The sequence below is a fragment of the Salmo salar genome, chromosome 14 (assembly GCF_965601325.2).
Source record: "Salmo salar chromosome 14, fSalSal1, whole genome shotgun sequence".
NCBI classification, from domain to species: Eukaryota; Metazoa; Chordata; class Actinopteri; order Salmoniformes; family Salmonidae; genus Salmo; species Salmo salar.
In genome coordinates, this window is record NC_138304.1 from 88,804,069 (window position 1) to 88,817,135 (window position 13,067).

The 13,067-nt window shown below is 40.6% G+C and overlaps 2 protein-coding genes and 1 long non-coding RNA gene across 3 annotated transcripts in view; 1 reads left to right on the plus strand and 2 right to left on the minus strand.

Moving 5' to 3' along the window:
- Positions 1-11,921, minus strand: part of dgat1a (diacylglycerol O-acyltransferase 1a) — a 28,490-nt gene extending 16,569 nt beyond the window's left edge. Inside the window, exons 1-3 of the mRNA XM_014142702.3 lie at positions 11,567-11,921; positions 10,145-10,232; positions 64-104 (exon numbers count right to left, since the gene is read on the minus strand). Coding sequence (XP_013998177.1) covers positions 64-104; positions 10,145-10,232; positions 11,567-11,793 — 356 coding nt within the window. The 5' untranslated portion in view covers positions 11,794-11,921. The remainder of the gene's footprint in view (positions 1-63; positions 105-10,144; positions 10,233-11,566) is intronic.
- LOC106570410 (uncharacterized) lies at positions 8,954-10,138 on the minus strand. The gene is made up of 2 exons (XR_001320664.2): positions 9,792-10,138; positions 8,954-9,369 (listed from the first exon to the last, which is right to left on the minus strand). It is a non-coding gene; the product is annotated as an uncharacterized LOC106570410 (long non-coding RNA).
- Positions 11,922-12,298: 377 nt separating the features above from the next.
- Positions 12,299-13,067, plus strand: part of LOC106570409 (TBC1 domain family member 20) — a 42,381-nt gene continuing 41,612 nt past the window's right edge. The window contains exon 1 of the mRNA XM_082961251.1: positions 12,299-12,548. Coding sequence (XP_082817377.1) covers positions 12,521-12,548 — 28 coding nt within the window. The 5' untranslated portion in view covers positions 12,299-12,520. The remainder of the gene's footprint in view (positions 12,549-13,067) is intronic.

Consider the following 13,067-nt stretch of genomic DNA (forward strand, 5'->3'; position numbering starts at 1 on the left):
TAACAAATGATATTGAAGTTGACAGCCTAATTGTTTTAGTCATTTAAAGCTGCAGATACTTACTTTATTAGATTCTCCAGGAAAAGGCGTGCATTGCACAAGACCTGCAACAGAAGAGATTTTGCAATCAGAAGTAAACAAAATTCATACAAACAAAATTGTATGAAGGAAAAGACTGACCAGTGATCATTCATTACCAACACAGACAGACTGGTCACAGGTCAGTCTTCCGCCACACACTACAAGTGCCGAGGCAGTCATTTTGACTTGTCATGACGTTGCCCTCTTTGGGTACAGCTCACTCACTCGCTCGCTGTTAAGCAGGTCATAAATTCCTGGAGGAGATTCTTCCTCATGGCCAGACAGTAGAGAGAGAGAGAGTTTTCATAGAGCACAAAGGAACTTCTTCCACCTCACAGAACTGAACAATATTCATGTTCTGGAGAATGTATAAACGGTCGGTGAAGTAGCCAGCTACGAACTGGTCCGTTTGGTACAATTTTGTGAAACTCATGAGACAATACAGCCACATTACCATATCCCTGTTTATACAAGAGTCTCAGTTGTGAGGCTTGCATCTAATTGCTGTATAAAATGAATGAGTAAAGATGAAACTATTTGTGAAATTATGTAATGTGATTTTAAACTGTTTAATGAAGGAAACCAATTCCCTTTGGAGTTCAACTAAATCATAGGCCCGCCCCATGAGCACAGACATTGATCTGGCGTCATGGGACAGCCCCTTTCTGCTCTTCCGAATATAACCCCCACCTTGGGAATTTATCTTCAGACCATGCTTCTCTCAATTACGAGAGGGCTAAGGTTTGAGTCCATCGCTGAATTCTTAACCATACCATGTGGTTAAACTCTGAGACTATTGAACCGACAGAATAAGAACAAATCTTTGATACTAATTACTAGTCTGCAGCTAGGAATTCGGGTATCATTGAACGCGAAGACCAACAACTGCCGAAACATCTATTCTATAACAACATAGCTGAATGTTACTCTGAACTACCCATTTCCATTTCCTTATAACTATATCTACTGTTTGTTTATACATTTCTGTGATTATTTAGATAGTAAATACATTATTTAAGACAATTGATGTATGGATGACTCATAGTGAAGACTGAGTTCGTGCAGATAACCAACAATTTACGACGTTTGGAATGAGACTAAACGTGAGGTAAAGAATAATTCATTAATTAGAAGACTAATTGATCAGATATTAAAATATCTGAAAGTTATATTAGGAAAACTTTAACTTTGTAACCTGAATATTTTCCTTGGTGCCCCGACTTCCTAGTTAATTACATCTACCTGATTAGTTAATCACTTAATAATAATAATTTTCAGAGAATTGATTTGATAAACTAAAAATAAAAGTCTTCAGTTTAATGATGCCAAAGACACGACAGACTGCATGTGAATTGTAATTTCAAACATATTTCTGCAATTTTTAAAAGTCACACTCCTCTTTGTCCTTGAATTTTCCTGAATCTATTTAACACCTCCTCCCAGCTGCCCACTGCACTGAGGTTGGAAACTCTGTCACCTCCAATAAATCCACTATAATTGAGAATTTCAATAAGCATTTTTCTACGGCTGGCCATGCTTTCCACCTGGCTATCCCTACCGCGGTCAACAGCACTGCACCCCCCACAGCTACTCGCCCAAGCCTTCCCCATTTCTCCTTCTCCCAAATCCAGTCAGCTGATGTTCTGAAAGAGCTGCAAAATCTGGACCCCTACAAATCAGCCGGGCTAGACAATCTGGACCCTTTCTAAAATTATCTGCTGAAATTTTTGCAACCCCTATTACTAGCCTGTTCAACCTCTCTTTCGTGTCGTCTGAGATTCCCAAACATTGGAAAGCAGCTGCTGTCATCCCCCTCTTCAAAGGAGGGGACACTCTTGACCCAAACTGCTACAGACCTATATCTATCCTACCCTGCCTTTCTAAGGTCTTCGAAAGCCAAGTCAACAAACAGATTACCGACCATTTCGAATCCCACCGCACCTTCTCCGCTATGCAATCTGGTTTCAGAGCTGGTCATGGGTGCACCTCAGCCACGCTCAAGGTCCTAAACGATATCGTAACCGCCATCCATAAGAAACAATACTGTGCTGCCGTATTCATTGACATGGCCAAGGCTTTCGACTCTGTCAATCACCACATCCTCATCGGCAGACTCAATAGCCTTGGTTTCTCAAATGATTGCCTCGCCTGGTTCACCAACTACTTCTATGATAGAGTTCAATGTGTCAAATCGGATGGCCTGTTGTCCGGGCCTCTGGTAGTCTCTATGGGGGTGCCACAGGGTTCAATTCCTTGGCCAACTCTTTTCTCTGTATACATCAATGATGTCGCTCTTGCTGCTGGTGAGTCTCTGATCCACCTCTACGCAGACAACACCATTCTGTATACTTCTGGCCCTTCTTTGGACACTGTTAATAACAACCCTCCAGACGAGCTTCAATGCCATACAACTCTCCTTCCGTGTCCTCCAACTGCTCTTAAATACAAATAAAACTAAATGCATGCTCTTCAACCGATCGCTGCCTGCACCTGCCTGCCCGTCCAGTATCACTACTCTGGATGGTTCTGACTTAGAATATGTGGACAACGACAAATACCTAGGTGTCTGGTTAGACTGTAAACTCTCCTTCCAGACTCACATCAAACATCTCCAATCCAAAGTTAAATCTACAACTGGCTTCCTATTTCACAACAAAGCATCCTTCACTCATGCTGCCAAACATACCCTCGTAAAACTGACCATCCTACCGATCCTCGACTTTGGCGATGTCATTTACAAAATAGCCTCCAATACCCTACTCAATAAACTGGATGCAGTCTATCACAGTGCCATCCGTTTTGTCACCAAAGCCCCATATACTACCCACCACTGCGACCTGTACGCTCTCGTTGGCTGGCCCTCGCTTCATACTCGTCGCTAAACCCACTGGCTCTACGTCATCTACAAGACTCTGCTAGGTAAAGTCCCCCCTTATCTCCGCTCACTGGTCACCGTAGCAGCACCCACCTGTAGCACGCGCTCCAGCAGGTATATCTCTCTGGTCACCCCCAAAGCCAATTCCTCCTTTGGCCGTCTCTCCTTCCAGTTCTCTGCTGCCAATGACTGGAACGAACTACAAAAATCTCTGAAACTGGAAACACTTATCTCCCTCACTAGCTTTAAGCACCAGCTGTCAGAGCAGCTCACAGATCACTGCACCTGTACATAGCCCATCTATAATTTAGCCCAAACAACTACCTCTTCCCCTACTGTATTTATTTAGCTCCTTTGCACCCCATTATTTATATTTCTACTTTGCACTTCCTTCCACTACAAATCTACTATTCCAGTGTTTTACTTGCTATATTGTATTTACTTTGCCACCATGGCCTTTACCTCCCTTCTCACCTCATTTGCTCACATTGTATATAGACTTATTTTTCTACTGTATTATTGACTGTATGTTTGTTTTACTCCATGTGTAACTCTGTGTTGTTGTATGTGTCGAACTGCTTTGCTTTATCTTGGCCAGGTCGCAATTGTAAATGAGAACTTGTTCTCAACTTGCCTACCTGGTTAAATAAAGGTGAAATAAAAAATTAAAAAAAACACATGTTGTTTGACTTTCAATATCAAAAATAATGTGTCATAAGCAGTTAAAAAGTGACTTTATAATCCTTCTTGAGTCACATGCAGTTAAGACATTCTGATTTCACATAGTATCAGAAAGAGCAGATTAAGGTTTCCAAAACACTTACCTTTGCCAAACAACTTACAATTTAAGAGATGAACTCCCTTTCAAAATATCACTTTTTCCAAGAATAACCCCTGATCCTTTGCGCTCCACACTTTGGAATGTTGCAGTGAAAATGCCTGCCCATTGGCTTAGTAAAGGGAGGGTAAAGAGAGGCCCGGCAGTTTAAATGTTAATCTCAATGCTATAAAGGCTGATAAGAACAATCATCCATTCTGGCAACAGAACCTAACCCTGGGGACCAACCCACATCAGGCAGCGGCACATGACACAGTATATGTTCATAGCTTGCTTCTGTACTACAGCAAAAACAAAACGGGTTGAGATGTGGGATCAATCGAGGTGAAATATCTAGGCTAATCGTCCTTGTGTTTCTCACCATGCAATGGTGTAGCTGTTATCTTTCTTTAGATTGGTTAGGCTACACACAGGCTAGCTAGCACTTCGATTAAAGGTTTAATCTGATTTATATATCCCTTTTGGAACTTATACTGTAAAATGTATTTCTATACCCATTGATTCTTGGAAGAATATAACTTGAGTCTTGAACTTAGTTCAGCTGTCGTACCTCATCAGAACCAAAAATATACATTTGTTTTACCCTGTTTGTAAAGAATGTAATTGTAAACCAGCACTGTATAGCCTCAAAACATGGTTAAAACTACACATTTGATTTCATGGATGGTCAGTCCTTGCATCTATTGTCTGGTCTATGAATTGGAGAGTGGTTACATTTCTCTAGCCCCATCCCTGAGCTGTTAACAAAACAGGTCCATAGACTAGCCTTGTGAAACCAGACTGATCTTGCAATAGCTCACATTGTTTCACTGAAGCTAAAATGTTAGCAGGCTATCCATAGACTATATCACAGCGGTCACTCACTGGTGGTGTCACGTTCATCTAAAGCTGATAGTCACACACACAGAGAGACAACACAAAGAGCAAACCCTGTTCCCAAAACCTTGGCCCTGGATAGTGGAGACGTGCAGACCCCGTTTGATTTCCAAACTGAAAATAGACATGCTGTTGTTGCCATATTAAAAAAAGAAAAGCAGGAGTCAACGTACAAGCAGCATACCAGACAGACTGCTTCATTACAAGGTTAGGATCGTTTCTGCAGCAGCAACTTCTTTACTACATTATTCAGAAGGGCTTGTTCAATTTGAGGAGCAACATATAAATAAAAAAAATAAAATTTAAATATTTTTATAAATACAAAAAAAAATAAAAAATACTAATCGCTAAATTACTCCCATTTCTCCCAAACAATAATTATAGCTGTGGGTTACCTGTATGTTTGAGCCCCTTCAAAATATCAACCTAAAGCACACCAACATAGCTTAGCATCAATTATGCATGTAGCCAAAGGCTACCTAGCCTAACACGCATGACCTATAAGATACAGAAACTGCAATATTTGTGGTCCATTGAAACAGTCTACATACTGTATATATTGCCTAGGACTAGAGCCCTTTATTGAAATAGGCATATCTGGTCAGGCCTACATTAAGCAGCACGTGCAGAGGAACCAACCCTTTCGAACTGGCTGGGCATCATAATGTCCGAAAAATATCCTTGGTGAGCCAGCAATGTAAAAGATCGCTACAGAGGGTCCTCCGTGCAACAGTTACATCTCTTCTCTAGCTCACATCCTCTAGCCAGCAACTTTCCACTTGAGTTTCAGACCCATTCATTAGTGGGTACAAAGAATGTAGGAATGATTCCCAGGGAATATGATTGGGGGGGGGGGGGCTGTTTGAATGTCATAGCGATCATGTTTCAAAGACTGGATTAATGCCGGCTTTGGAAATTAAACTTCTCTCGCCCAGATGCTTTGAAGGCAACAGCAAGATTTTTCCTGCAGTCTCTCTTCAAAACAGAAAGAATTGGGTGTTTATTTTTAGTTATAATACATGAGATTCTGTCCATATTAATTTAATAAATTCTCATGTTAGAAATGCGTATCATTGGATATTCTGCAGGAAAAATAAAATATCATTGAACTTCCATTAACACTTTTGAAGTAGAACAGGAAATGTCTATCCTCAGAGGAAGAAGAAATTCTCTCCTCAGAGTCCTCATTTGACCTTACCCAGGGGGACAGAATTAACTGCAACACATCAACTGACAAATCAAATGCTTGACAGGAGTTATGAATGCTCTGGCTACTGCCCACTCCATTAAACAATGCCAGCAGCCTAGCATACCTGACAGACCATGTCAATGACTTGAACCTTGCCTATCTGAACAGTGCAAACTTAAATTGATCAAATTTCAGAGACTGCATTAGGCTAAACCTAGGTATTGTGGACCTCCAGTTTGTCTGATGGACATTTGTGCATGCCTGGTTGTGCTGATTAACATACAGTAGGCTACAGCCTCCAGCAGGCTACATGAACCAGATAAGGTGTATTAGTAAAAACAGGCAACGTTTGTAAGGTGACACACTGGAGAGATTCTTAACAGGCTCCTCTCAGTAAAAAGAAACAGGTAGACGACACGTTAGTGTTAAAATGCCCACCACAGAGCCTAACTGCCAGAGTGCCAAGAGAGGAGTGGTGACCGTCTTTTCTTTGACTGCTATAATATAAAAAGTGAAGTTTGTTTTTCTAAAAACGGCAAGAGAGAGATCAAGAAAGATTGTGAAAGAGCACGAAGGAGAAAGAGTGATTGAATGACTTGGCTAGCCTTTCCAGTTGAATGTTGCAAGCTGTGTGACACATGACCAAGATGCTTCAGCTCTCATTCAAAGTCCAAGTCTCTTCACAGTTCATATACAACTCCTCTCTCATAAGAACATATAAGAGGGCCAGGGATAAGTTTCTTCTCTTATCAAACTGATTATTGTTGTGTTTGCCATGCACAGGTGTAGTGTGGATAAGATAAGTCAACAATGTTTACCATTGCTATTGAGAGACAGCTCTGAAGGACAATAACACATCGTTGGGTTACTGATGATTCTCACTGTGTAGACAACAGCCCAAGATAAACTGATATCTGCCTATCAATAAAACTGTAGCTATTGGCAGGAAAGCAAGGAATGTAGGCCTACTGAGACAGACAGAACCAACTATCCATCCATCCATCCATCCAAAGCTGATCAGAGTTGAGTCTTCAGATTTCCTCAGACAGGAGAGAAGTAATTGACAAGAGTATTCAATGTTCTACAAAATTGCAGTCGAAGTTCGAGAGTCTAAAAGGACAATGTGGGTTCATGCAGATTTATATCAATGGCTCCAATATGACTGCTCAGTTGCCAGCACTGTATTCTCTATAATTTGCATAATCAAAACATCCCCATAAAAAATCAAAAAAAATCTGTTTAAACCAGAGATACAGTATCGGTTTTATTGCATTGGATGCATCTCAATCCACCGCATCCACCCATGTCGCACTTCAGCATCTACCGACACTGACAACAGATCAATAAAATAACCTTGTGATCTATGCCGAAAAGGGATCCGGCTTTTTTACATTTTAGCTAACCCTAATCCTTTTCCTAAACCTAACCTGCTGCGTAAATTCTCCTAATCTGCTACGAAATATCAAATTTTACGTTCGCTTGACAAAAGCTGGATCCCTTCTTGCCGTGACCATGAAAACAGGAGACGCAAATTGTAGATGCAAATTGTCCCTAGAGAATATTGTCCAAAAAAACTTGTGGTTATCATGTAATAACCCAATGATAATTTGTTGAGAACTTTATTCAGAAGGAGGGACAATGTATGGACATTACAGCATAGGACAAAGGCCTCAATGGGATAGGACAACCTGCTGTGTTGACTATTGGTTGTTCCAGCCCAGCAATAGATGTAATATTTATATGAAACTTAAACCTGAATGAATTAAAAACACCAAACACTTAAGTGCCATGAAGGTAAAGGTAACCTGAAGAAGTGATATTCTAACATTAGGAGTGCTTTTCATTTGTTTATGTACTACTGTAGGTTCACCAACGGACCTCCATCAATACACCCATGTCAACTGGACTCCCACTGTGAAGATGAGCAGTGCTGCAGGGGCATCAGGGTCTACTTATTTTCCAGATATGAAAAGGAGACATCCCTCAGTTGGTTGTCATATGCTGTGCTTTTGACTGAATTATTCTGTTGTGCCATGAGTCGAGAGCACCTTCACATCATGACAAAAGTGCCCTATTAAACCATATGTATATCTCAAATGTAATTTGGAATGTTTAAAATACTATTGTAAACATACTGTACTTTAACAATAGGCTATATTGTTGTATGGGTGAAATAAATAGTATTGTCATCTGCTTTGCCCCGCCCCATTGAATAAAAAGTATTTCTTATAGCCCTACTATTTTCTTTTACAATTTAAAAACACATTTTGCATAGACAATGTAATTGTGGTAGTCTTAGGCAAACCATCTTCATTATCACAGTAGCACCTCCAAGTGCCACTCAGACCTTCTGGGAGAAAAGTATCTGGCATTGAATTTGGTAGTAGTTGTGTGTATGATTAAAGCTAAGGATCCCATCAGCTCTTGCTTCCATACATTTCACCACCTAGATTACAAGGGTTGGATTTGCACTAAACAATTTCATGTCAGCACAAGGCATGTACAACATCCAGCATAATGATTAGCCCCATATACATTGTTCACTGGAATGGTTTTTAAAAATTGAGAACATATAGCTGAACATTATGTAAACAATGTGTGAGCTAAGCTATTCTCAGCTTCATATGCACCATGTCAAGGGGTGCATTGCAAATGTCCATAAGGCTAATGCCATCATACTTTAGGCCAGTGGTTCCCAAAACTGGTCCTCGAGTACCCCAACAGTACATTGTAGCCCCGGACAAACACACCTGATTCAACAAAAATGTGTGTTGTTGGGGGTATTTGAGGACTGGAGTTGGGAACCACTGCTGTAGGCCTATGGCTGCATTACATGCCATTATCAGCTGCAAAATGGGTTCACATGTCTGATATCCTGAAAATTGTGACAATCAAATAAAACTGGAGAGTTTATGACTGAACAGAAAGATAATGTTCATTTGAGAATACAACAAAGAAACAGACACATGAGAGCTTCCCCTTCCACTGTTTATTGCAGGATTGTGATCTGTGATTAATCAAAACACACTAGTTCATCTCGAGTAATAGTTAAGTTAACAATTAAAACACTTAACTTTAAAAAAAATCCACACCATTTCAAAGTGTACAAGTAAGCTAACACTTTATTAACAAGTAGGCTATTACTAAAGCATCATTATTTTAGGTGAACAACAAAAAGTCAATACCAGAGGTGACCAGCCTCTCTCCACTGATCCACAGGGGAGCAGACTTCTGTTCCAGCCCAGCAATAGCACACTCTATTATTAACTAATTAGGTTTGATACATTGAATCAGGTGTGTTAGTGCTGAGCTGTAACAGTAGCCGGCACACCCAGCAGGGTTGGCCAGCTCCAGTTGTAATACGTTTATACATTGTGTGACTTTTAAACTGTATTTCTGTTCACAAAATGTGCTAACGTAGGTACACATACAGCATAATTCATGGTATACAAGGATGTACCCTTATTCTCTTGGGACTTCATCTGCAGACAGGGTTTGACGGCTCTCTATCTGAGGACAGAAAACATCAAAAGAAACAGGCTGCATTATACTCAAATTAAACAGCACTGAATATTATGTTACTATATCTTTCTGTCCTCAGTTTTTCACTAGGGACTGGAACTGGAGAATATTTTCACAATGTCTACTCCCCCTTCTCTGACAGCTGGAACTAACTAATCCTTTCACCTTCTTCCATGGCTATTATCTAGGTAGCTAACAACAAATGCATTCGGAGTTACAACTATACATACATCAAGATAGTTAGCTGGTGATATTTAATTCACTTAGCTAACTTTACATGCTGTATAGCCAGCTAATGTTAACTACTGAACTTTATGTTAGCAGCTCATTTGAGTTAGCCTGCACACTGAGTTTCTGTAGCAAGCTCTAGCTAGCTAGCAATACATAATTTTCAAAATATATTTACTTACTTTAATAGGTTCTCCCACTGCCTCCATTTTCTGGGTCTTATGAAAAACTAAATAATAGGCAATCTTCCCGAAGTTTCCTGTGGTAGCAAAAAATAGCCAGCCATCCAACAGACTAACTCGTCTTCCAACATGGTGCCTGGTGCGGTTGCTAGGTGATTTGTGACGCAACTTCAAGACCGCTATAGCAGTAAGGCCAAAAATGATCAATTCATTTAGATATTTTTTTGATACTTCAATAAAAATGAAATAGCAAAATGATCCTTGGTATGAATTTCTTAAAACAATTCCACATAGCTTAGTATAATTATTAATGATCAAATCTTACAGAAAAATGAAGGCAGGCTATCACCTACCAGCATGACCACACACCAGTTGAGGATGCCTCTATAGTTACTGTAACCACTGGCTGAGCTGAGCAGGGACTCCTGGAGGACATGGCAGCTGAAGAGACAGTAATAAGGATGTACAGTATTAGGTACAACTAATCAACTTCAGTTCAATAAATACAAATAAAAAAACTGCTCATTGGCGCTGCACTGCGGCAACCCTCTACTCCCACCTAATATGCGGGCACCCGAGTGGCGCAGCGGTCACTACAGTCCCTGGTTAGAATCCAGGCTGTATCACATCCGGCCGTGATTGGGAGTCCCATAGGGCGGCGCACAATTAAGTGTGTGTGTGTGTGTGTCTGAACATGCCAGCATGTTCCCGCGCTGCGGTGCTTCTGGAATACTGTGTAGCCAATGGATGAGGAGGAAGCCAGAGAGGTTATTAACAGAGAGAGAGAGACAGACTACTTGTGTCAGTCGGAATACGTAGTCTCTGGAGAGCAGGAATGTGAGGTTACAGACTCTTTAATGAGAGAAGGGCGTCCCACAGTTCACTTTTTACAGCAGAAGACATCACGAATGGTCTCATAAAATAATATCTTTAAAAAAATAAATAGAGGCTAAAACAGGTCTACAGCGATCATATAGTTGATTGTAGGAATGACATTGCTTTAGGGGGGGAATTATAAATGTTCAGAATTCATTGCATCATTTGTCACAGATATTTCCTGGCAGTAGGCCTATAGCCGAGATTTAATTTCCCAAAACACTGGATATTGCACTTTGGGATTGTAAACTTTGTTAGGACTTTGGAAATTCCCAGAAGGCCAAGCCAGAAGGCCAAGGACACCAGTTGTGAAAACTGGAGTAAAGGGGGTTTGTTTGGTATTGCGAAACCAGAAGACACCTCGCAGTGGAAGTGATAGGCTTACACAAAACAAGCCCAGGCTGGAGGATCACTGAATAGTGTACAGCCACAGTCGCACTAGTCTAGCACATTTAACATTTCCTGCAGCATAACTAGTTACCTGATCTGCAAAGGTAACCTATGGACATTTGGCCTAGATTTCTTGCAAACATGTAAGCAAAGAGATCATACATGATGTGAGATCATACATGATGTAAGTGAACCTATGAAAGATTAGTCCTTTTGACCTATATTATGAAGAACCTGTAGCTTGTACCTGTAACTTGTATTATGAGTAACCTGCACCTAAAGTTTAGAAAACATTTGGCGGCATGTAGCTTTGCGGTTAAGAGCATTGGGTCAGTAACCAAAAGGTTGCTGGTTCGAATTCCTGAACAAAGCACTAAATCCCAACTGCTCCTGTACATTTCTCTGGGTAAGAGCGTCTACTAAATGACACAAATATAATTCTAAACAAAAGATGAGCGACAGCTGTAAATTAAAGACATGTTTGTGAGCTGAGCTCACAAAAAGCTTACCTAAACCTTTCGCTGGTTTTGTTCCTCTCCTTGCGTGGTGTAGTGACCGGCTCGTTCACCCGTTTTTCCTCCTTCACTTTCCGGTTGCTGTGGCTCGGTTGGCTTGAAGTTTTTTCCCCTGCGCTGCCGTTGGCTTGTTTAGAATTGGCACCCGCTGGCGTAGCGCAGATGGTGGTTCTCCTTGTTCTGCGTGTCATCATGGGGACTCTATCGTTTCTGTCACCCATTTTTTAAATTTGATTCATTCAACCGTACCTTGCTAGAATTGAACTAGACGTGTCTCCCTCCAGCCTCTGCTGTACAGTCCAGCCCGACATGCTGTCGAGGAGAAGGCTGCAGTCCCAGTTTTAAACCTCAACATTATTCTGATTGAGGAGGGAGGAGCAATACTTGATAGGAGGTGCTGGGGGGGTTGAAGTTCTTTCTGTGCTGTGACGCGGCGCACAGTCATTATTTTTTTTAAATAAAAAAATGGCGTATAAAATGTGGGGAATATTGTTTATCAAAGTCTGATTTTCCTCAAAGTGCACACATGGCAACTCATTTGCATGCCAGAAGACAAGAGTAGTGAAACGTTACAAGCGCTAGTGCACTGAGCCCGCCTTCATGGATATCCAATTGAAAGTGAATGAGCCAATGAGATGCATGCATTTTTAAATTGGGATCCTTTTGCACCAATCAGATAACATGAAATGATAAATCCCTCCTCAAAAGAAGTTAAGTGGATTTCCTGGGACAATAGCAGATGATACATTAACAGCTGTGTGGTAGATCACAATTCGAACTGAGGATTCGGTGTAATTGTTATTTTCTGTTGTTAGACAAACGATTATAAACCTGTATTTACTTCAGCAAGTGACGGTATCACAACATATGTATTGTTGATGTGTTATTAATTTTAACAGGCTATGAAAAAGGGGAAGAAACACCAGCAAAGTACAGGAAATCGGGAGAATGGGTATGGAAATACTCAGAGACAGAGGTAAGTTAACTAAATCAGTATTCAATTAACAAATAGCAGATAAAGTACTCATACATTGCACGTTGGGAATCGTTTTATAGATAGTTGACAGTTGAATAGACGAATAGTTTCACTAGTATTTAGCAGATCTCTGTTTGAATCCTGTGTGAATGCATATCGGCTGGTCAGCTGCCATACATGCTACGTGGAACAGCAAAGCAACGTGACCATCGATTGACCCAGAGTAGAGCGTGGATGGGATTTACCTATATTAATAATCCCCATAAGAATAGCCTTCCATTCTTAAATGGCAATATACACATTTACATTTTAGAATCATCATCACGTATTCTTCATCAAAACAGGTCAAAGTTGATACTGTCAGTCAGTCAAGTTGCCAATGCAGTTGAAGCAAAGCAAGACTGCAAAATATAAGTGGGTCATTCCTGTTATGTATTGCCTTTTCTGTCCCCAGGAAATATCACCTTATTTTGTGTAAAATGTGGATTCCAAAGGTCTTACAGTATAAAGTTAATGTCC